The sequence below is a fragment of the Anguilla rostrata genome, chromosome 7 (genome assembly GCF_018555375.3).
Source record: "Anguilla rostrata isolate EN2019 chromosome 7, ASM1855537v3, whole genome shotgun sequence".
NCBI classification, from domain to species: domain Eukaryota; kingdom Metazoa; phylum Chordata; class Actinopteri; order Anguilliformes; family Anguillidae; genus Anguilla; species Anguilla rostrata.
Window position 1 is genome coordinate 49,858,931 of NC_057939.1, and position 23,874 is coordinate 49,882,804.

Consider the following 23,874-nt stretch of genomic DNA (forward strand, 5'->3'; position numbering starts at 1 on the left):
TAATTTTCAACTAATTTTTATTTATTCTTTTCTTCGAAAGAAATTCAAAATTCAAAAATTTCTCATGAAATCACAGACGGAAGGTCACAGACACACAAATGGGAACACTATTACCAAAACGTCTATTGAAATGTGCATAGCTAACTTGGCTACGTGCAGTTTCTAGCCAGGGATGTGGTACAATGCTTGCTCTGTCTACAGGCTACAGTCACGGTAAGCATTTGGTCATGTTTCCCGATGGAGTGACGGTCTGGTTTTTGTTTTTGCACTGTTGAGACATTTCATTGGCTCTGCGACTGACCAAAATAAACGGGGAGCCTGTGGATAACGAGTGACCTCCCGTTCGCCCTCAGACCCATCATTGCTGGCCCGTGTTTTCCGTTGGGTGCAGTAATGACACCCGTTTGTAGTCCTGCTCGTATATCAACACAGTTCCTGCCCTACCCACAGTCCCTTTCTGTCAGGGGACTGTGTCAGTAACGGTGGCATCTACCTACAGTGCTTTCTTTTTTAGGAAATATATTCGGCAGGATTTTTTCTCCCCCATTTGACTGGCCAGTCACTCTCCCTTTACATGTTATTTATTAGAAGGATAAACCCCTTGAGATGAACCACCTCGTTTCCAAGGGGGTCCTTAACACAAATATACAGAAAATACAGTTCATAAAGCAAAACAACACAAATAGTGTAAGACACTGTGGTTTCCAGGCAATCCATGTAATTACCGTTTCTCGTGTTATATGTTCAGTTAATTGTGCTGCTGATTAGGGTTCCGTTGAGCCCGCTTGGTCTTGTGTTCACCTGAAGTGTAAAACGAGTCTCAGCCCCCTGATGTCAGTGGACGACGTCGTGGCAATGCTAATTAGCCGCTAGCGCGGAAGGCAGTGTACCGTGCCGAGGTGGTCGCCTCCGTCAACCATAGAGAAAACCCCGCTCGAAATTTACATTTGACATTCGCAGGACTTTGGCGGCCGACTTATCCGCGGCGACTTACGCGGCTTACAGTCCTTAGCGCCCAATCCTGTTTGTACAGCGGGATATTTACTGAAGCAGTACCTGAGCGCCGTGCTACGCCGCCGCCTCTCTTAAGCCTGCGGTAGGGGCACACTCGAGCAGTTTGTGCATAAAAAAAGGTGAGGCCGGTGAAACGTTCAATTAAATTAGCTGGTACAGGAGCTCTTCAAACCCGGAGCGTTGATTTCCACAGCACGGAATTCGGCCTGGGAACGCCCAGTCAAGTTTCCGATACATTCCACGTCTCTGTACGTAATGAGACTCAATATCTCTTTTTTTTTTTCTTAAATCCACTTAATTTATTTTTTATTTTCTTAACACACACCTCGCTCAGCAGAGATGGGAAGTGCTGAGGAAAGAAAACACTGGAGGACTATACACAAGACCAAAAAAAAAAAAAAAAAAATCTATGCGTGTACAGATGGTTAAGTGGCACTTTACATTTGCGCAATGAAAAGTTTTATGTGTTTTTCTGGCTGTTTGTTTTAACAGCCCAGCAGTTTAAAATGTGAATGAATTTATTGTTCAGCACTAATTTCAGACCTGGAGGGTTTCAGTCGAACCGGCTGTACAAATGTTAGAACAACACCGGCGAAATAGACAAATAACTCCGCCTTATTTTTTAAAACGCAACTTACCTTTACGATGTGAATAATTAAAAGGGCTGTTCATAAATATATTAACGAGTCTGCGAGTCTCTTAACCTCGAGGCATGTGGTTTCGTGGACCCGGTCAATTACTAACCCATGTAAATTACGCGCTTATTAATTAGCTGCATCAAGTTCAGGGACATAAGTTGGCGTAAATGCAGCTTTTTATTCGCATTGTATTCTAAGTTCGAGGAAATGAGTCAAACCAGGTAAACGAACAGCTGAGTCGGGTAAAATGCAGTACAATGGAAATGAAAGGACGCTGCCTGTTTGAGTCTTTTTACTCAAGTCTGATTTTCATAAAACATTCTCAGTTTACAGTACATTAAAAATATGAGAGGTGTTAGCCCTGGAAGTTAGGGGACAAAACATAACATTTGATTCATAATAAATTCACAAATATCTAAATTTGTGAATCGTGGCCTCTTCTTTGTTCTCATATTTCCCAAATTGTATCCTTGTTGGATTAAAAATAAACAGTGTAATTTTAAATCTGTATAATGCAGTTGTTAATGTCTTTGTAAGCGTGAGTTACTACTCCATACTATTCTAAAGTGTTATCCAATCATTTTAATAACTGGAAGTAATCTCAGGAGAGCAGTTTTAAGGGCATGATTATTATTAAATTGCTTGTTCAACAGTAGCTCTTGGGTTATAGGGCTAAGTTTCCACCGTAAGAGTGTATGATAAGTATCACTGTACACTAATTTTCTTTTCCTTTTTTTTATACGAGGCTGCAAACAACAAAAAATAGCTCTGACAGACAATGTGGGCATTCGTAGAGCTCAACATAGTATTTGAGCTAATTGGCTCATTAGCTCTAATATCAGGACGGCTCTATGATATTCCACTTTGCCCATCAATGTGCGTGTGCGTATGTGTGTATTTATATATACAGTCACAGATTCAGATATGACTGGAATATATGATTTCAGTATTCAGTCATGAATCAGTAACTCAGCAATCAGTACTTCCTTTGAGGTCCTTCTCTAAGGCAGGGGAATGAGTCATTGCCATTGAAACACGCAGTCTGAGAGGGTAAAAGGAAGTGCTGAATTTTGGGCAATTTTGGGCTGCTCACACACTGGTCCCTTCCCTTTCGCCCCCCCCTCCCCCCTCCAGTCCACGGCCTCCAGCATGAGGTTCCAGGACGCCTTCCACGCCCCCATGATTGAGGGCGAGAAGAAGCGGCAGAGGACCCCAAACTCCCGCTTCCAGAAGGACTATGTGGCCGAGCCTACCAGCCGGGCGTCCGCCAAGAACGCCTGCGAGCCCAGGAGCGCCAGAGGGAAATAAGAGACACTCCAAAAAAAGAATAAATAAAATGAAATAAACATAAACACAAACATTAAGACGGTGAATGCACTACATGTCAGAAGATTGAAGGGGGTACGGGGTGGGGGGTGGGGGAGGGGGAGGGGGCTGTTCAGGCAAAATGTTTATACTGTGATTTCCTGAGGTTTGGTGGCATACTGCATATCCTGTTAAGATGGATCACCCCACTGCTTTCACGTTAGTCAGGGAAAAAATATATATACATCTATATTTGTTTCATTATCTTTTTTAAAATGTTTGATTGGCACAAAAATATGTTTTGTATTACTAAAATATTCCAGGATTTCTTTCTTTTTTGTCTAAGATGCCTAGATTTTCACCCACCCCTGCTTCGTTTTGAATGTCCGGTTGCTACTTGTAAGGTTAGAGGTCAAAGGTTCCCTTTCATAATATTATGAGATGTTTTCTTTCAAACTTGCACGGTTCAGCATTATACGTGGGTGTTCCCTTCCTCTAAATGAATTCATTAATATGTGAATTGTAAGCAGTTACTACGGTTACTGTATTGAATGGATTGGATCAGATTTATATTATTGAATTGAAATCTCTTTTCTAATAATTTATTTGGGCTTCCTTTTTAAACATAATGTCGACTAACCCTGCAAATGTAAAATTAAAATTCTCTTGGTTGGCTTTTATTCTGTCGTCTTGTGAGCTTGTTATTGCCATCCCCCACCAAACTTTCTACACATTTTTCACTAGTCCATCCAACTTTTACATTAATAGGCTACACACATTACATATTAAATACTCTGATTACCTGCGGTGGACTACAGTTTGTTTCAATTGGGTATAATTCCCTATATAATTCTGTATAATTGCATGAGTCAGCCTAAACTGAACGGCAATGTAGGCTACAGGTGATCTTAAAATCCAGTGCCCATGTAAATTCAAATAAGTTTCCAAACTAGCGAAATTCATGGTGTGCTGTGTATGGACCTAGAAGCTTTTTTATGTGCACACTAAAAATGTACATATAAAGGTACAGGCCTAATAACCAATTATTATTTACAAATAGTAATAAATATGCAAGCTATGTTATCTCCCCGTGCGAACTGCACTTTTTCAGTGCCACGTTAGAAAGTAGTACATGAAAACTGTTAATGTTCTAATAAAGTTTGTCACGCCACATAGGCCTATAGCTGTAGTAAGTTATGGCGGACGGATCACTGCATTTTCGAAACGGAACTCCAGAATAGACGGAAGGAAATTGCCTTTTTCTACCGAATAAATATAAAGATTTCATTGGCTGAGTTTCTTTCCACAGCACTCCCGCAGCTTCGCGCGCTACTGCCAGGGATCGTGGGCCTTGCTTTCTGGTCCCCTGTCACAGACTGAAGATGACTGATTGACAAGCCCGGGAGCTCCCTGGAGAGGCTCGGAACCCTTTGAAACAGATTGTGTGGCTGCCAGGTAACTTTGCTACGAGCGCGTGCCTGGACGAAGGAACCTACAACACCGGTCATGGAGGCCTTGCACTCATGAACACCTATTGCATTGTGACCAATTATACATGGATTTTATGCGAACTAGTAGTGCAACTAGCTTAGGTTTATGTCTGTTTCATGGTGACTGTTTTTTTTTTCTCATGCATTTACATACACTGCAGGCGTATTACAGCTTGGCATTTTCTCATACAGCTAACTGTGCGGGATATTTTTATATAATAGTAGGATGAGAAGTAAACGATCCGCCGCAAAGAAGGATGTTTGGTGTTCTTTTGCTGCATTACTTTACAGAGAGTAATAGGTTCAAAGTTCTAATGTGCCTCCAGAGAAGGAGGTGACTGTCCTCAGTGGTATACAGAAAAGACCATGAGAGATATGAAGTGAAATGTTGAAAAGTATGAAAATCAATGTTGTTTTATCATTCAAGTGTTTTAATGGGGTGAGTTTTCAGGGCTGCTGAATGAAATGTACAGGGGGTTAGAATTTAGAGAACTGAACTAGAAAGGTAATGCCCCCGAATTCTGTGCAGGAACTTTGTGCATTATCACACATTTTTGGACACCTAATTTTTGGCTAAATCACTATCATTAAACACATTTTTAAAAATGAGTTGTGTGCAGTTGAAGAAATAAAGGCTAATTATGTATGTTTTAATTGGTACTGAGATAAGCTGAATTATGTATAATTAGAAGTTAGCTCGCTAGCACTATAATTAGCTCACATTATTAATAAAAAAAACACCTGTAACTACAAAACACGTCCTAGGTAATAGTTGCATAATGGTTTCATCTGCTACAGTTTCAGAGTTTCAGTGGTTTTCAAACTAGCTTCCCTATAGCCAACTGCACTAGCATGCATTCCACAAATAAAGCTGAAATTCACAAGCAATAAACTGTTCCTCATTACCCTTTATTAAGAGCTGGGGTGTAGAGTAGAGAAAAGGTGCTTTGCTAGTTCGGGGATTACAGAGCACACAGAAAATTAAGGAGAGTGCAAAGCGCTTCCAATGACAGCCCCGAGCCAATGCGGTGTTGTTTCTCTTAACTGCCCGCGCTTGTTGCCGGGGGGAACGGGGCATTTTGTGCGGAACTCGGTGAGAAGAACCATGACAAAAAAAAATAAACAGCCCAACCGAAGTGTGAAAACAGAACGAGAAGCAATCCGCTCGGACGGTGCACGAGAGAGAAAATGGCCGGGCGAAGCCCACTGCTGCTGAAAGCCATCAGAAAACACATAGGAGTCGCGTTAATTGACCTGTTGAGGACCGCTACGTTACTCTCCCGCGACAGTGAGTGCAACCGAAACAAACACGGGCCGTCCCGAACGTTGCCGTGGCATTTATACACGACAGACAACGCAGCGTACCGCTGCGCTTCAGTGCCCCGCTGAAGAGACGCGTTAGAAATTCAGAACGCACACGTTTCGGTGAGTAATGCATATTATTAGGTCCAAACAAGAAACGCGTTGTAAATGTTGTCCCCTTAGATTGCTTTGAGAATTTGAATAAAAAGGTTAGAGGCCTGGTAAAAATATGTCACTTTGTGTACACTGTGGTCTAATGGATTATGTTGCGTGAAAGGAATAGACGCAAATATAGTGACGCTTTAAAAAACATTGTAGGAGTTATTTGGATTGTAATTAAGTGGTTATACACAAGTCAATTTCATAATTATCCATTTTAAAAGACGATTGTAATCTATAATTTTTTTAACCAATTATGAGGAACCATACTGAGAGAAAAAAACTGATAGATTTACTCATATTTTTGTATTGCCAGTATTACTCTTTCATCAACAAATTATGCATTTAAGGTTTAAAAAAAGACCTAATTAACTTCCACAAATTGTTTGTTGATTAAGTGCACTAATTAATATGCTAATCATTACAGCCTCGTATACATGTGTGCTTTCCGTGATTATCTGCTGTCAAAGATATCAGGAGGTTGTCCCCATAGATGGATGAATGTTCATGATTTTTTTTTCTGCGTAGGTATAGCACTGACATGGCAGTGTGTGTTATGGTTGGAAATTATTCCTGGATGCAAGAGCACTAATTGAGAGCAGCCTGCATCCAGGAAAATAGGACCAAGAGTGCTGACAATAACCACTGCTAGCATTAAACCACAAAATGAAAAAGTGTTACCATTCCCAGTCAGAAGTATGAATTCCGGTAAATTTATATAGGCTACTATTCCAGTGAGTGGTATACAATTTTTCTGCCGCAACATTTTTGCTATTTTCATCAATACATTATCAAATGGACTGTGAAAATAACCAGCGGATCTGAAAGAGCGTCCGGGTAGGTTCTAACAGCGGAGCGCCCGGACTGCACTGCATGCTGGGACGGTTGTGTCAGCCGAGGGAGAGGGGCGCGCTCATCCAAGTGCGAGCGCGAGCAGGACGGGCGAACGACCGTGAAATCGGAAATGTTTTTGAAATCTGGGGAGCGCACTGGTGCGTGTCAATTGGCGGATCACAAAAAAAATGGGGTGTCCCTTTTAACATAAGGTATCAAGAGAGAATAGGAAAGTTAATGCAACGGAGGAACCTTCATATTTCCTGAAATCGGACGCACGGACTGTGCATATCGAAAGGCAGTCATGCGGTGCGCGGAAAATGCATTTTCATGCCTGACCCAATGTAAAATGTCCACGGCCATGTTTACTCGTGGAAGGCATTCATGACATAAAACGTTCACTTTTGGCCCTCAGGATATTTGTAATGGTTGTCATGTGATGACATGGTGGTCCTTGACCGCTGAACTGGCGTGCCCTGTTTGGAAAGGTCTGTAGTAAACGGTTTGGTTTTTTTTTGAAAATAACTCCTCTGGTCAAGGATATCGGTGGCTTGTGATTAAAACCGTTTCAAACTGCAGAGGAGAAATACTGAACTCGACCTTCAGAGTCCATTTATTTTTGTGAAAGCAGGAATTCCGGATCATTCCACGGTCTGGGATCTGGGATGTGAACCAGAGAAATGGTTTCGCAAACTGCTCCCTGCGTAAAGGCCTTGTTCTGAGCTGAACTTTTAACTTGCTTGCATTCACACACCCCAAGCCACAGTCATCAAATTCATTCTTGGCTCTTCACTTGTTTGGGCCCGTATCCCAGTAACAATATTGTACTGTTGTACGTGCTTGCCATTTATGGAGTACACATAATATTGGTCCATCGCAGTAGCAAGAACCATGTTTTTTATTTTTTATTAAATCTAATCTAAAGACATGAAATACAACAAAATGCCACAAAAAAGAACTGTAGAGAAGACTGACTGACTGACACTGAAGTCATTGAAGTAATTTTGAAATAAGTCAGTAATTACCTGCAAGGTACTCTGTGTGGAGCTTTGTGGCGTGATATTGAAATTCCTAAAATGAAGGAGAGTTCCGATTAAAATAATCTGTCATCATCTGTGCTTTAGCCTGACTTAAATATGAAAAAGATAAACGCATTCAAATTGAGGATGGCTCTCGAAGGCAGATTCTTTAAGGATAGCATCACACCCCCAGCACCCCACCCCACAAACCCATTAGTGCTGAGAAAAATCTCACACGGCCACTCCGCTCAGCAGCTATAGGTCCGTAAAGCACATTACAGGTTCAACTGCTAACGACAAATGGTGTTTCTTTATAGTCCTCAGCGAATGAAGCTGTGCAGTGAGGTTACTCTCCCAGCCCTGAGCCGCAGAATCAAGACTTGAGCCTTATCTCAAAGCCTCGTATTCCCTCTGCAGTCTCTCTCTCTCTCTCTCTCTCTATGCAGTCTCTCTCTCTCCCTCTCTCTTCCTCTCTCTTTCTGCAGTCTCTCTCTCATTTATTTTCTGTCATTTTCTCTGTTTATCTCGCCTCTCCTTATCTCTTTTGCTGTTTATCCAGCCCTCTCTCCATCTCACTCTCACTCTTTCCAACTATTCCTTTCTTGCTTCCTCTCCCCCTCTCATTTCTCTCATGCTCTATCTCTTTCTCTCTTTCTCACTTTCTCTCTCTCTTACACACACTCGCACTCACACACACATACACACAAACACACATGCACACACACACACAGCGGGCCCTTCCCTGTGTGTTTATGAGAAGATACCGGCTGCAGGCTTCACATATAGGCAGGGCCAGGATGGGGAAGAGAATCATCTGAGCTCCCTTTACCCTCAGAGTGATGTCAACACGTCGTGTCATATCCTGAATCCTCAGTTCAGGAGGAACCCAGCCGTATCCATGGAACACGGTCCTTCTGCGGAACTGGACTTCTCTGAAGGAATGTTAGAAGAAAAAATATGTTTTTGGGTGTTGGTCACTATAACAACAGTGTAGATGTATGATAAATGAAAGAATCCAGGTGAGCACCACACAGGTTGAAAGCCATTTATTGAGAATTATCAGTAAAACATTTCTGTGAAAGGTCCCCTTTTTTCCCCACTAAATTAAGAGCAGTAACTAGCCTTAATGCAAATTGAAATTAACATTGAAGCAAAACACACCTTGCACCTAGACAACATTAAGCATGTCCATTCTTATCTTTTTAAATGATGGGCAATTACTGCCTTGTCTCCTTCCAGACAGAGAAATGTTAGTGGAAACACCTGTGTGTGTGTGTGTGTGTGTGTGTGTGTGTGTGTGTGTGCGTGAGTGTGTGCGTGCGTGCGTGCGTGCGTGCGTGTGTGTGTGTGTGTGTGTGTGTGTGTGTGTGTGTGTGTGTGTGTGTGCGTGAGTGTGTGCGTGCGTGTGTGTGTATGCGTGTGTGTGTGTCACAGGAGTTTAGGGGAGTCCCATAGATTAGTGTTCCTCATCCCTCTTTTCTCAGCAAGCGAGCGCTCGACATCTCATCACTTCATCCTGACGATGGGATGTTTCGTCTGCTGGTCCCAAACTGGTTCTGGTCCTGGGGGGCACGTCTTACCCGTGTTCCCATTGCAGGCCTCCACCACTCAACAAGCAAATAAAAACAAAAAATAAGAAGAAGAAGAGGCAGGAAAGAGGCTTTTCTTGTAGGAAAGGTAAGAAGATTCGGTCCTCCATACGTCTTTCTGTGAATTCAGAATTGAATTAAACTTTATGCAATTAATTTTGATCGAGGCAGATGGTACCGTCTGCCTGACTCACTTTCTTGGCTCGCATTTCAGTAACTGAAATGAATACACTTCCGCACGTAAACTTGGTCACTTCGATGCTCCTCCTGTTTGCTGAATGCAAGACCGAAGCTCCCACATTCAGTTCCATAAGAATTCCATTCTTCAGTAAGAGCACAATAAGAATAATTCATTAATTTGGTCACTGTTGATTCTGTTTTACACACGGCAAATCATCAGTACCATGTCTACCCTGGGAGAAAGTTTTTTTGGGTACTTTTGCCCTAGTGTTGAGATATGTAGCGCCTGCTAGAAAATTTAAGGAGCATTTTATTTTTGTCCAACAAATGATAGATAATTACTGTCTGAGGTGCTATGGGAAGACTGTAGTGTCTGCTGACACATTAAATTACCAGATTCTGTCAGAGAGAACGGAACAGGGATGCCTTTTTGTTAGCGCTGACAGTCACATTGTTCCTACTAAAAGTTTGTGCATGTTGCAGGTTTTAAGATGTGCAGCATTACGGTCCTCTTTCCAAGGACATGGATTAATCCTAGTCGTATATATATATATATATACATTTAAAAACAGCATTACCTGCAATTTTTGAGTGTCAGCAAATAGCTCCATTCAGTTATTCAACCCAGTGCGATGGATCTTTGGAAGGAGTGCTCGTGTGGTGTTAGTGACTGTTCATCTTTTCAAAGTCACCAAATTTTGGGGAGAACCCATTAGCCAGTTAGACAAACGATAGAACGTGGAGTTTCAGTAACTGATTTTAGTGCGCCCCCTACCACTGCAGCCATATGGAAGCGCACATATGCTGCATCTAAGGCATCCATTCGATAGGGTTGATCATTCCAACTTGCCAATTTGATTACTGTAACTCTACATGCATGAAGTACTCAATGCTTTGATCTGTTCCTTGTGTGTAGTATGCATGAACACCTTTGTTTTAGATTGAATATCTATGTTGTTTGTTTGTTTTAATTGAATGCAGTTATATCTCAGGCAGTCAGAGGTTTTTAAAAAAAATAAAACTACTTTCCTGAAAAGTGCGAGTACACCTGTTTTTCCTCTAGATTGACAGACTGACACAACATCCTTTCTCTGCCAGTCTTTTATCTGTCAAACGTACAGTAGAGATGTCAAACAGTGTTGCTTTGCATTTCTTTCTGTTTGCAAAAATGGTGCTTTAGTTAAATAGTTACCGTCTGGTGACTGTGATGTCAAATATGTGTGTGTGTGTGTGTGTGTGTACACGTGTGGGTGCGTGTGTGGTGTGTGTGTGTGTGTGTGTTCTGGGGGAAGAGCTGAATAATAGGTATTTTTGAAAGTCAGTTAAAAAAAAAAACTGGTTTCCATCTCTGCCTATTATAACTTTGAATAAATAGGAAAAGGGAAACTCTATAAATCCATTGGCCCAATGTTCAATGTGTGCAGTTGCCGGCAAAAATAAATAAAAATGTAAAAAATACATAAACAAATATTTCCTGGCTTGGTTTGATCAGGAAAGAAATGCTTAGTAAGGTTTAAAAAGTGGGTTTTAGTACCAGCTGTGTTTACTTAGTAATGGCTTAAAGAGTTGTTTCATGGTGAGTTCTATGATATCTGATCTCCATTCACCACAGCAGTGTTTACACACTCGCTTCCAAGTGGCTGTCGTTGGATTGGTAAATCTTCCTGTTATGGGTTTAGCGTTATTTAACGCACTTCCCTCTGCAAGGCCACGCAATTTTTCAGCATAATTCTACTCTGAGATTTTAGGAACATGAATAAACAAATGTGCAACGCAACCTGTGGCCTGTTTAAAGTAGCCTTTATTGTGTGTGCTAGTTCTTTCCAAGCGCTCGCTGGCTATTTATTGAAACTCACACATAGCATAGCATAGCTTTTGCACAACCACTACTTTTTATTCAAGGAATCCCACTTCTACAACTAAGATTATATACCTTTTATTTTCAATGCCTTTACAGAGAGTAGAAGGAAAATAAAATCAGAATAGTTGTAAAATTAAACTGGAGTGTTTGGATGCAGCCCAGATGCGGTTTGGAAGTAATTCAACAACAGGAGACAGACAGGCACAGAGGAGAGAACGGGTACTGAGGCAGACAGGTAACTAGGGTGAACTCGAAGAAACTGTTATATAAATGTTATGTGCATGTATTTGCAATTACTATTTTGGTTCTTGGGTAGCACAGTTAGCTTGCATCAGCACTGTACCCAGGTTGCGCATACACTTGGTTGGTCTGAGAACGATGTTTACTATTTGTGGCATGGTTGCTCATATGACATGGGTAAATGCAATTATGTTCTCATATAGTGTGCCTCCCTCTGGATAAAACTGTCCGCTGAATTAATTTAGCATAATGAAATGCACTATATAATTAAGCAGGGCTTCCCCTTTCCGTATCCAGAACTGTGAACCGTTGATATTAGCATGCTAGGCGGCGAGCTCATAGCCGCTAAAGCAGAGAGCGGACAGTGGATTAGATCAAAGGTGTAAACAGGCCCCGCGGCACTTTATTGAACACCGAGTCCCTGCAAAGCAAAGTTAAAACCCTTTATTCAAATCAATACGTGCTACATTAACCTTTACAACTTCGACATGGCAGAATCGATATGTACAGAGGAAAGTGATTGTTTGTTAAGTGCTCTGAGGTATTAGAGGAGCAAAGATCATATACCCGTTTCGACCATACTGTATGTTTTTAGCAAAGGAACTGCAAAGACGATCTGTGGTTACTGTCCACGTGGTGGTATTAAGCCAGGAGATTCTACAGCTGCCTCAGACAGTCAGACTCCGGTAGTGCATATAAAGTGCAGATTCTGTGTAACTGTGCACACATACATTGGCAATAACATGGTAACAGAAAATTATGTGACCTCATTTATTATAGTTTTATCAGCAAATTCATAGATCATCATTACATGTGGATAAGGATGTTGAAACACTGTGGCATGTGTTTTTTTGCATCTGGTTGTATTTAGAGAATCGTCTTTGCAATGATATGTGACACGTAAAAGTACCATGCTGCTTAAATGTAAATGTCAAGTATTAACATAAAAATCTGGTCTCCTACTTCATGAGGCCACAGGGTGCAGAAGTTAAATCTCTGAATGACCTGAGCGTTTGTGGTCACTGAGATCTCTTCTATTACCTCTCTGTAATTTAACGGAGTGACTTACCTTCCCCTGCCAATCCCATCTCATGTAACAAACGAGTAATACTTTTCCAGAATCAAGCTACATCCAAAACATGCAATTGGTCTAAACCCAGCGCTTGCTCATCCTGTGTTTATAGTGAATGCTACCCGAAGTACAAACACAGCTTTCAGAAAACAGTCTCCATTCTGGTAAGCCACAGGAAGTCAATGGAATCTTTCATTCATAACTCAACTTTGTCAGCTGTATTTTATGAGCACTGGCTCCACATTGCAAATCCAACAAAACATACATTAGGCAGTTTTACCATGAGAAACCTTCTCAGCTTACCAAATGTACTGCTGGAACTAAAATTATAACTTCTGTTTAAACAGCATCTTGAAGTCAATTAAATGATGCAAATGAATAAATAAATAAACCTAATACCAGAATTAGCCAACTGCATGTCGTCCATCCATCCATTATCTATACCCGCTTGCCCTGAGCTGTGTTGCGGGGGGTGCAGGAGTCTGTCCCAGCATGCATTGGGCAAGAGCAGGAATACACCCCCTGGACAGGTCGCCAATCTATCGCAGGGCACACACACCATTCACTCACACACTCATACCTACAATCTGTATGGGCAATTTAGAGTCTCCAGTTAGCCTATCTGCATGTCTGTGGACTGTGGGAGGAAACTGGAGTGCCCGGTGGAAACCCATGCAGACACGGACAGGATATGCAAACTCAACACAAAAAGCTTTAATTTCAAATTATAGAAATATTTATATTATCCCTAGTTTCTCCCCGGTGTAAAACCCAGTGTAATACTTTTAGACTAACAAATTCAAACCAAGTATTACCAGTTTTATACAGAAAAAAGAAACTTGTGACTGAGATAGAAAAGGGTGGTGTCAGTTTATCGTAAAAACACAAAATTCTGAAAGCGGCGGTGTTACCGGGCAGATTTCCCGCCGGCGGCGACGTGGCGGTGTCGGTGGTGCCGCACGACGGCTTCTGGGCCTTTCGGCGGTACGTTGGGGCGCGGCACAGGGCGGAGCGGCTCGCCTGTCTGTCTGTCTGTCAGGGGCAGGGCGTCGCTCACTGTGCCTGATTGACTGGATCAGATTGGATTCTGCCTCTGCTGCCTGCATCGCTGCTTTCGCGAACGCGAGCTCCTCTCTGGCCCGCGGCTCTACGACTCGCATTGATTGCGCCGTTCGAAAGAGGGAGGAAAACAAGAGAGGCCCAGAGCCGCGTGTTTCAACACCGCGATCTGTAACATCCGAAGGTAAAATATGGTAAAAAGAAAATGGCCGTGTGCTTACGTCTCCATATCTCACCCATCTTTGAAGCTTTCATTTGTGTGTGAATTAATGCACATTTTGATCAGTTATTTATGATTTTCCTTGACTGTCAAATTGGCTGAGGTTTACATTTATGTGAATTCTATTATTAGTGTTAGTCTTGCTTATTTTCAAGAAGAAAATCATATTATGGCGTATTGGCAACTAAACACACATAAATGCTGGCTAATGGTAATTGGCTAATTAGAGTGGAGTAATTTAGGAGCTTCTAATCTTAATAGTGTTTAAATAATCATTCAGTTGGCAAAGTAGGCTGAAGTTGTATTTCTTGTAATATTATTATAATATCACCAAGTCATGTTATCATATTATGCTATTATAATATTGCCTACTCACACCATTCAAAACTTTATAATCAGTGAAATAATTTTACAAAAGCACACATAACATCTCAAAGCGAATTCATTATCGGCTTTAATGCATTTTCAGAGCTGACGAATGGTTATTTAGCACAATGTTATAATGTTATCGCTGAAGTTTGAGGAAAGAAAGTCCTAGAATGAAACGCAATTTCTGTTGGACACTGAATTGATGGTGGGCCCGAGCGTAAATTCATTATCACAAAGCAAACTGTCAAATGTGTTACATTCAGTTATGATACTCTGTAGACCTCAACCCTATTACAGAAATGAATGGATTCAATATCAGTGCAATGGTGTGTAAAAATGAAGGAAATATCATTAGCAGCACAGAGGGCTATTAAAACATTTTAGTACTACTAAATATAATGTGATACAACTACTGAACAGAGCTACTTTTGTTTACAGGCTTCATTCAGAATTCTCACCAGCACAATCCATCACTGTTGTTAATTTCATACTAAATAAAGCAAATATTCAATATAAAACTGCAAGCTAATTGCACTATACGAACATCCAAGGGAAAATAAATGATAAAAAAGAGAATGTGGAAGAGCACTTTTGCATGTGGCATTAGAAATATTTCATTAGAACTATAACAGTGAAAGGAAGGGCACTTTGCCAAAGATAATGTAATAATTAGCCTCTGGCCAAATTGTCAGAAGCAATGAAAGCTCCTGTCACTTTATTTGAAAACTTGGGGGAACATAGAACATTTGGTCAGTGTGATCCTAGTGAATGGTGTGTCATTAATGCTTTCTTTCTTTTATGTTTATCTTTTATTTTGTACAATATCTTTCCTTTCATATCTTTTTCATCCTTGAACAGAGCTGCAAATTATGGAATATCAACCTTCTGTTGTTTTTGAGCATTTGATAACTCATGGCATGCACATACGAACAGTGGTACCCATAGTATAGTTGCAAAACGGGTTTTAAACTCCTTTACAATCACATTCATTCTGTCAGTTTATATCTGTTATTTTCTTCTTATTTTAGGGCTATGTGTCTTTGCAATGCTATACAATACATCTGAAGTAAACTGGCCCACAATGATTTAGTGAGGGGTTTAGATCAAAATCTGGAAATGAAGGGATTAATTTCTTAAGTAAAAAGTTTGTTTTTCCAATTAAGCTTTGGAGTTCATTCTTTTCTTTTGCCTGGCTATCAGGGTGTCCTTTTTAATCGAATTGAACTACAGTTCAGTTTTTGCCGAAAGAGAAATATAATATTCCATTGCTGCTTACCTGAAATTTTGCTGTAATTTTGCCCCTTATATTGCAAATATTCCATATATTTGTATGGTTGGGGGGTTGTTTTCCAAAACAACAAGTGTACATATTAAGTGCATGTATAAAAAGGGCGGTAATTCCTACAAGAATCACCTGATATGGATGTAAATAACCTCAAATTAAAGCTGACAGTCTGCACTTTGACCTCTTATTAATGTTTAATGAATGTGCTGGGGTACAGAGCCAGAACACCAGAAAATGTGATACTGTCTCTGTACTTTTGCATCAAATGTATGTCCAGTAGATTGGAAACTTTGCTGTTTATTCTGCACTGTCATAACCTTATTGTACTCTAATTTTGTCATTTAGCCTGCTTCGTTAACTTGAAGGAATTTAGTGGCATTTCTGTAAATAACTTTGAAAAAAACATGTCCCTCAAAATGTTTTAGAAAGTCAGAATAACACAGCAGTCAGACCATCTGTTCAACTGGCATAGCTCGGCCACCAGTAAACTCCGTTTTCAGTTATCGCCATGCTAATTCCTCCTGCATTCAATATTGACAGCAAGGTACATCCGTCTGTTTGGCTGGAAGAAGTTGCCAGGATACTGTAAACGATGCAGAATTTATTGCACCACTCAAACGAAACCCCCCCGGAACACAGCTAAACACAGTTCCATGGACACACTAATGCAACTTCATATAAACCCTGTACTGACCTATGATGAATTATTAAGTAGCAATGAAGTGGCCACATTGTGACAGGAAGTTGCATCAGAGTTCACAAAATAAATGTTTTTGATATATGTATATATGCAGTATATATTTTTTTCCCGCAGTGGATTAAAATGTTTATCATATCAACAGTATGTCGAGCCTGACCATTCATCAGTGAATAACTTATGTTTCATGGTACGAGCGTGGAGCAGTAGGTGGTAAAATGATGAGGGAGAGAGAACTCCCTGATCTCTTCCAACCACCCCCACCCGTGTAAGCACACACACACACACACACACACACATACACGCACGCACACAGCAGACGCATGCATGCACGCACGTACAGTTTTGTACAAATAACACCTGTTGTTGAAACCAGCGAAGCCTGCAATTTAATTTCATCTGCCTGCAAACAATCCCTCATTAGGGGGTGGAATGATGCTTGTGGTCGCTGAGCCGTGGAGCCTGTACCCACTGGGGCCTGTATCCGCCACCAGAGCCCTGTCACTCAGGGGGAAGAATCGAGTCACCAAAATATTTAACGGCTGGAGGAAACTTTCACCATAGAAACACACAGCGCATTGTGGAAAACGCCCTTCTCCGTGGCCTTTTAAATCTACGTAAAATCTTAGAACCGCATTACTAAACACCGTGTATATTCGCAGATTTATCTTATGGTAAATTTAACATAGTGACTCAGTAAGTGTTGTCTAATTGTCCCCCCAAAAAGTTCAAGCTTCTTAAAAGAAAGGAAGGGGTTTGTGCCGTATGCAGGATAGGCACTTGGTGCAGGATCAATAAACAGGTGTTTGGCAGGGATATTGGACGACACAAGGAATATCGGAGTAGAAAGCTTGCCATTTCTTCTCTCATTTATTTTTTCTTTCATATGCTTAAGTGTCTGTTTTAGTTAGATAAGCATGACTGTAGCAATATTACCAAATGGCACAGCGATGTTCTTTGCGTCTTCTGTATTCAAATCAAGAACATGACAGCAATCACACAGATTGCCTCAATCTTTTTTTTCATCCTTTCAAAGCCTATGTAATTTCAGTGGCCTTTGCTGATCATCAGAATAGCATTTTTAAAAAACATTTTTTTTTATCCTCTAACGGTCTAATGGACCAGCAGTAAATTGAAGTGTAATTTCTGACAATATTTAGCCTTGGATTCAGTACTTTACAGGCTGGAACATTTGTCTGAACAAACGCTAAAATAAAATGGTCTGCTCCATACTCAATGAGAGACGGCAAATGAAGTCACGTCCAGGATTACGGGAGGTAGAAATGGGCGGAGCATTTGAAAACAGAACAGCAGGCACATTATAATTTCAGAGGTTTTTCAGAAGTCAATTAAAAACAACGTACTTTTGAAAGGAGATATAAATATATATATATATATATATATATATATATATATATTACACACTGTCAGCCTTTTAAAAGTTTGTATCAGTGTTTCAGTATCTTTTGGCCTCTTTCCATTGAAAGTCTATAATATCTTAGTGCTTGCTGTGTTTCACTAAACTGAAGATCTCCTATAATGGAAGGAAAACAAGGCAGTGCAATCCAGCGAGTGATTGCAGCACACTACTTTCGTCTTGACTAAATTAATAAACAGAGGAGAAAAGACAGTCAGTGCTGCTCATGGAAATTCCTTTTAAGTCTCCTTTAAAGCTTTTTTTATGGGAGGGAAATGGCAAGCACGAAGAACAAAGCTAAAATGTAATCGCCAAATCTGACTGTGTGGACTGTTGACTGTCACGGCCTAGCTGTCCTTCTCTTGTAATATTCAGAGCCTTGCAGCTGCTACAGCATCTTTGTGTCAGCAGCCTTGGTCTCTGATGCTACGCCACTAGCATAGATAGTATTACTCAGGCAAAAATGTTTTTTTTTAATTTTTTTATTTTTTTCTCTCAGGCCGGTTTTGGAAGTTCCTTTTGGTATCTCCTCATACATGGATGAATATGATAGATGGAAACGTGTACTTAAAATATAAATAAATGTAGCACAGTGACACATCCCTGGTTCTGGTTTTCATACATTTCCTTTATGTGAACATTTATCACCATCCTGAGCCTTCAATGTCATTTTCAGTGACTTCACGTAGGTTATTACAGCTAACGCAACTCTTTGTAACTGACACAGCACACTGCCTATGAATTTACGACTGCTGTAAGAATTTCAAAATACTACAGAAATATCCATCTTATATCACAAATCAGGATGGTATTGTTAAAAAAAAATGAACTTGAGAGAATTTATTTTCTTATTATTATACCCCTAACTGCAGTAACACAACTGTGAGAGAGCCATTGTTTTTTGTAGGTTTTTTTTTGGCAATCCATTTTTTATCTGTCCTGGGCATCATGTTTCAACAATCAAATCATTTCTGTTTTTCTTGTCTTTTGTTTATTATGTTTTCCAAAGAAACATAATTTCCTGATTTAAGATTTCATTGTTGGGCGGGGACACCAGTGGCTTTACTATCAAGGGTTAATTGCCTGCTCATTTGGACCATTATGTTGGGCTAAATTACATCCTACTTCAAAGTTTCAGATGCTTAAAACAATTAATGGCTTTAATTGGACCCAGTTTGTGTTCTGCTCTGTGCCCATTTCAAGCCCGCTGATAAGCCCTGGTAGCATTGTGAGAGGATTCACAATAATATAATCTTGAAAGTCGAATAACATGTCACCAAGACCTTAAAACACATTTCCTCACTCTGGTATAAAGTTGATTGAGATTGTCAGGCTAATACATTTGAAACACATTTCAATATCCCAAGTAATTATATGCACTATTTCTGAGCTGCTTAGCTCAATGGTAATAGGAAAACTACAGACTGTATATACTGTATGTGTATATGTAATATACACTGCAGTCTGTAAGTATTTGGACAGTGACAATTTTTGTTGTTTTGGCTCTAGTCCAGCACATTGGATTTTAAATGAAACGATGAATATCAGGTTAAAGACTGTCGGCTTTAATTTGAGAGTATTTACCTCTATAACGAGTGATCCGTGTAGGAATTACAGCCCTTTTTCTACATAGTTTGCCCCCCCCCCCCATTTTAGGTTCTTGTGTTGTCGTGAAGGCTGAATGACATGGAGTAATAACCTTCGACCTTGAGCCTCCTCATTCCTGAGATCAAATTTCCTGTCATTTTCCTGTATCCCCTGAAACCCCTCTGACGTCTGTCTTTTTTCATTCTGTCTCTCTCTCTTTCTCTCAAGGCTAACATCGCATAGACTGACAGACTTACGTACCGGAGCTGTCACTTTCAAACTTAGGAGTTATTAATCCCTGCAAACACAGAGATGCCTTTTTGCTAAATAAACAGCGAAACGTCTGGTCGTCGAGGAAATGCCATCTGCGGAACGCGTTTTCCTAGGCCCCAGGCTAAATAATGAGACTTATTCGGTGGTTGCGGATTGCTGAGGGGTTGGTCATAAATTTCGGATCCAGCGCAACCTGGGTTTGGAAGGGGATGTTTTCATTCTGACGGGACGCGGGTTTGGCGCTGGATGTTCTGGTCAGACCTTGACATGGTTTGGCAACGGGACGCATCCAGATTTTTTTTACGTGTGGGATCACAGGCTCTTTCTGCCTTGTTTGTTCTAACTGTCCTCCTGAACTCTGGACACTAAAGCTGCGTGAGCCCAGTTCAATTACCACTGGGTTCGAATGTTCCGTCTTTGTAGCTACTCAACGGTGTGGAACATGGAGAAGTTTACTCAGAGACGGGGCTAAGGAAGGGTTGAGTGTGCCTATGCGCTGTGGTCAAGAGGAGGTGAAGACAATTAAGTTGGTATAATGCAAATGCCATGAATGTGTGGGTTCTTGTTTTATGAGCAATTTTAGGACAACGGGAAATCATGGAAGGAAATGTGCTCTCTTTTCGTTTCCATCGACCCATAAAAAGCCCAAAAAATATTTCTATAAAGCATGCGTATTTCTGTGTGGCATGCCAACTTCACAAACTCTCCTGTAAACAAGCTGTGAACTACAGTACATTTTGAAAGCTGTCATAGAATCATCAATATAATTCTACACAAAGATAAAATTGGAAGGAACAGGTTTTTGAAAAATACTGTCTATCTCCCTATCACAATCATTTATAATTCTTTCTGAAATAAATCAAGAAGACTTATAATGTATGTACTTAAAGGGTATTTAAATACAATATCTAATTTTCATGTAATTTTAGTTGCGTCGCTATGCTATCGCTACACTTGTGTCTTCTTCGGCAAGCCTGTTAATTATGTTGTTCAGACTGAATACAGGTGTCCCTAAAGAACATTTCGTGTCTGAACATTTCTTTCTGTTCTGAACTGAAGCTGGAATCGGGCCGGAGGTTCTATACTCGTCCTTCTGGATGAGAAAGGTGTGTGTGTTTTTCCCCCCACCCTGAGCCACAGCCCGTATGACAGTTTCACTTCGAGAGAGCGCCAGAAAGTCGCTCATCGGTGGCCCACGAATCCATCTGGCCCTCCGTCCGCAAGATTGCGAATTTCATAACCGCGGATTAAATCTCTCACTTTGCCTACGGTGCTTCTGTATTTCCCTCCATCCTGTTCGCCGCATATTGTGTTTCCGAAGCGGCGCACGTATTTAGGAGAGATTCATTGCCGTGATATGGGAGGATCACTTCCATCAGCTGGCGGAGTCAAGAGGTCAACTCAGGTATGAATCTCAGTCTGAAGCAATCAACGCACTGCCCTCCGGGCTGATTATAAATCGAATTTTGCTCCCATTATGTAATATATATCTCAATTTGTTTATTTGAAATAGGAAGCCATTTTGGGCCGTGAAACATTGAGCTTCGCAACTTGTGTCTCGTTCTCCTGTTTGGGATGATCATCCCGTGGCTTCACGGATAAACGCGAGTCTTCTGGGATCGATGAAGACAGGAAGGCCTTTCGCTGAATGATTTGCGGTCCGAAGTGTGTCGGCTCAGCTGTGGTAAGAATAAAAAACGAACATTACGGAATCCCTTGGGAGAGGCACCCCCGGTAACCGCGTGGTGATGTTTCGGGAATGTTCAGGGGGGCGAATGATGCGCTCGCTCAGAAATGAGGGGGTCCTGTGGTTTGCATGGCTCGCAGGGTGTGAAGTAGTCAGTGGCCTGCGGTCGAGTCCGTCGCAGGAAATGCACGCGACTCATCCACAGAGCACTTCCTGCGAGCGAAGATAGCACATCGGTGCCTCAAGACGCCCAGCTGGCTATTCCAAAATTTGGGGAGGTAATACATTAATTCTAAAACAGAAAATAAGAGATTGTCTGCTTGTTATATCCGCATTTGTTCACTCGTGGATGACAGTGGTGGCCTCCTCTCTCACCTATGCAAGATAATGCATACAGGAGTGCCAACAATTCCTAGTAAAACATTTTTGTGTTTGTTCAAATGATTTAATCTGCGTTTATGCCCAGTGTTTTTCTTTACTGTTCACCTAGATGAAAAATTTGGCCTTGTTTGTATTTCTTGTCTGTGTTCTTGCAAACAAGGGCCTTTTATTTCTACAGCTAGCATGTTTTTTGATAGAAGAAAATACATTTGGTGAATATTTATGTTGTGCTTTCTATTAGGATTTGATATAATAAGCTGTCAGTGGGAAAAGAAAGTGTTTTACAAAATTGACAGTGCTGGGCTGATAAATTATCACAGTGGTGCAATTTAAAAAAATGCGCATTTTAGCATTGAGCAGATTCTCTTACACAGAAGAACAGACACAGTGCATTTGTACATACATTCCAGTAATACAGCCGGATATATAACCCTGACCCATAACTCAAAGGTACAAAAGCAGTATCCCAGGTGGGAATTTAGCCCACACCTTTTTGCATAAGAAACCCACTTCCCTAAACATTATGCAACACTGCCACGCACAACATAGGATATACTTTAATGATGTGAGCAAAGATGTGTGTTCTCATTGAGGGTTACAGCAGAAGGACATGATCAACAGAAAATGGCTATGACAGTGCAGTGCTCCAGTCTCTCTCATCCACACTGGCTCAGCTTAGAAATAAATGTTTACAAGTTTATAAGTGCTTGGTAAGATGTAAAAAGGGGTGAAAAAAATGTTAAAACCAAGCTGAGCAACTTTCATGTTGAAGTGCTCTTGAAGTGTGTGCTTGGGACACACTTCAAAATACAAATGTTCTGTAATTACATGGTCGGTGCTCCTACCTGTGAATTTTTAGACATAAACAACTATTGCTGTGTAATGTTTAAGCTGTTATTACCAGGAAATGTCAAGAAAGTCGCATGAATATCAGTATAGCATTACTGCGGATGCATTCCTTGTAAATGAATGGGTCTTAGAGATTGTTGAGGTGGGTGCCTCTTGCTTTGATGGTGCCCATATCATTGACATTAGTCATTTTCTGTGTAGTAGGCAGTTGCTTATCATTACATACTGTTGTGGCGGACAATCCAAGACTTCCCGTAAAACAGAATCCATTAATTTTCCAAATTGCTCAAAAGATTATATTGTGGTTTCAGTTTATTGCTACTTTCTGTGATAGTGATTCAACCTTCTTCAACAAGTGCAGGCAACTTGTTTACTGAAATGAGTCTGGTGGCTCTGGAAAAAGATAAAAGCAGAAAAAGAAGAATACGATTGCTTGTTCTGAAAAGAAAAGTTCCCGTTGTGCTGGTTCAGTAAAACACTGAACCTGACCTGTGGAATTTGGCCCCTACTTGAATCGAACTTTATGAACTTTAATATATTAGCATTTATAGTTTATGCTATCCTCAGGCAAGATGCATAGAAGAGGCAGGACTAAGAATGTTAACAGAATCACCTCAGATTTACTTATGAACTCACAAGGTGCAGACCATACTAAGCGAGAACACATTTTTTATTTATCACACACATTCACTGTAAAAAGTGGGTGCGATAATACACAACTAAGGAGCTGTATGGGTCATGCTGGACATTTGGATTAAATGGGGAACAGTAAGAGTGCATGCTTTTACTGCTGTAAAACCACCTCCTCGGAGAGGAACCTATATAGGAAGGAAATGGGGGATGGGGGAGGAGGAAAATTGTAACACGCCAGGAAGAGGGGTCAGTGATTGCATTCAGTGCTTTCACTGATTTGTAATGGGAAGGGGCTAGTTGGCCCAAATAGTTCCTCCCAGATTTAATTTTGAACTTTACACCAAGGAAGAGGCTTTGTGAGGTACATTCCATATATGAATGATGGAGGAAGAGCAGTCATTGATGAGACTCGGCAGAGGGCCGGCTCGCTGATCCTTTGTGACTGAGCTCCTCAGTCATGGTTTTCAGCATGGAATGACACTGATACCTGCCTGGGCGCCAGATTTCTAATATAGTGCCCACAGGCCATAGTACCCATGACCTAAATGACATGCAGTCATCTCCAGGTTATGCATTTGTGTAATCCAGTGGATGCTGTTGCACAACATCCATTTTTAAAAACAAAATTAGCTGTTGGAGAGCCAAAGCATTTTGTCTGTACAAACACGGCGTACGGAACTATCTGGAAGTGAGTTATTTCCATACCGATTAGAC

At 40.9% G+C, this 23,874-nt stretch overlaps 1 protein-coding gene and 1 long non-coding RNA gene across 5 annotated transcripts in view; both read left to right on the top strand.

Moving 5' to 3' along the window:
* Positions 1–3,637, top strand: part of LOC135259941 (lysine-specific demethylase 4C-like) — a 128,263-nt gene extending 124,626 nt beyond the window's left edge. For 3 of the 4 annotated variants that reach the window (XM_064344906.1, XM_064344904.1, XM_064344902.1), the window contains exon 19: positions 2,787–3,637. In XM_064344906.1, coding sequence (XP_064200976.1) covers positions 2,787–2,960 — 174 coding nt within the window. In that variant the 3' untranslated portion in view covers positions 2,961–3,637. The remainder of the gene's footprint in view (positions 1–2,786) is intronic. The other variant, XM_064344905.1, reaches the window with a different exon arrangement.
* On the top strand, positions 2–1,882 carry LOC135259942 (uncharacterized). The gene is made up of 2 exons (XR_010331434.1): positions 2–576; positions 687–1,882. It is a non-coding gene; the product is annotated as an uncharacterized LOC135259942 (long non-coding RNA).
* Positions 3,638–23,874: the final 20,237 nt, after the last annotated feature.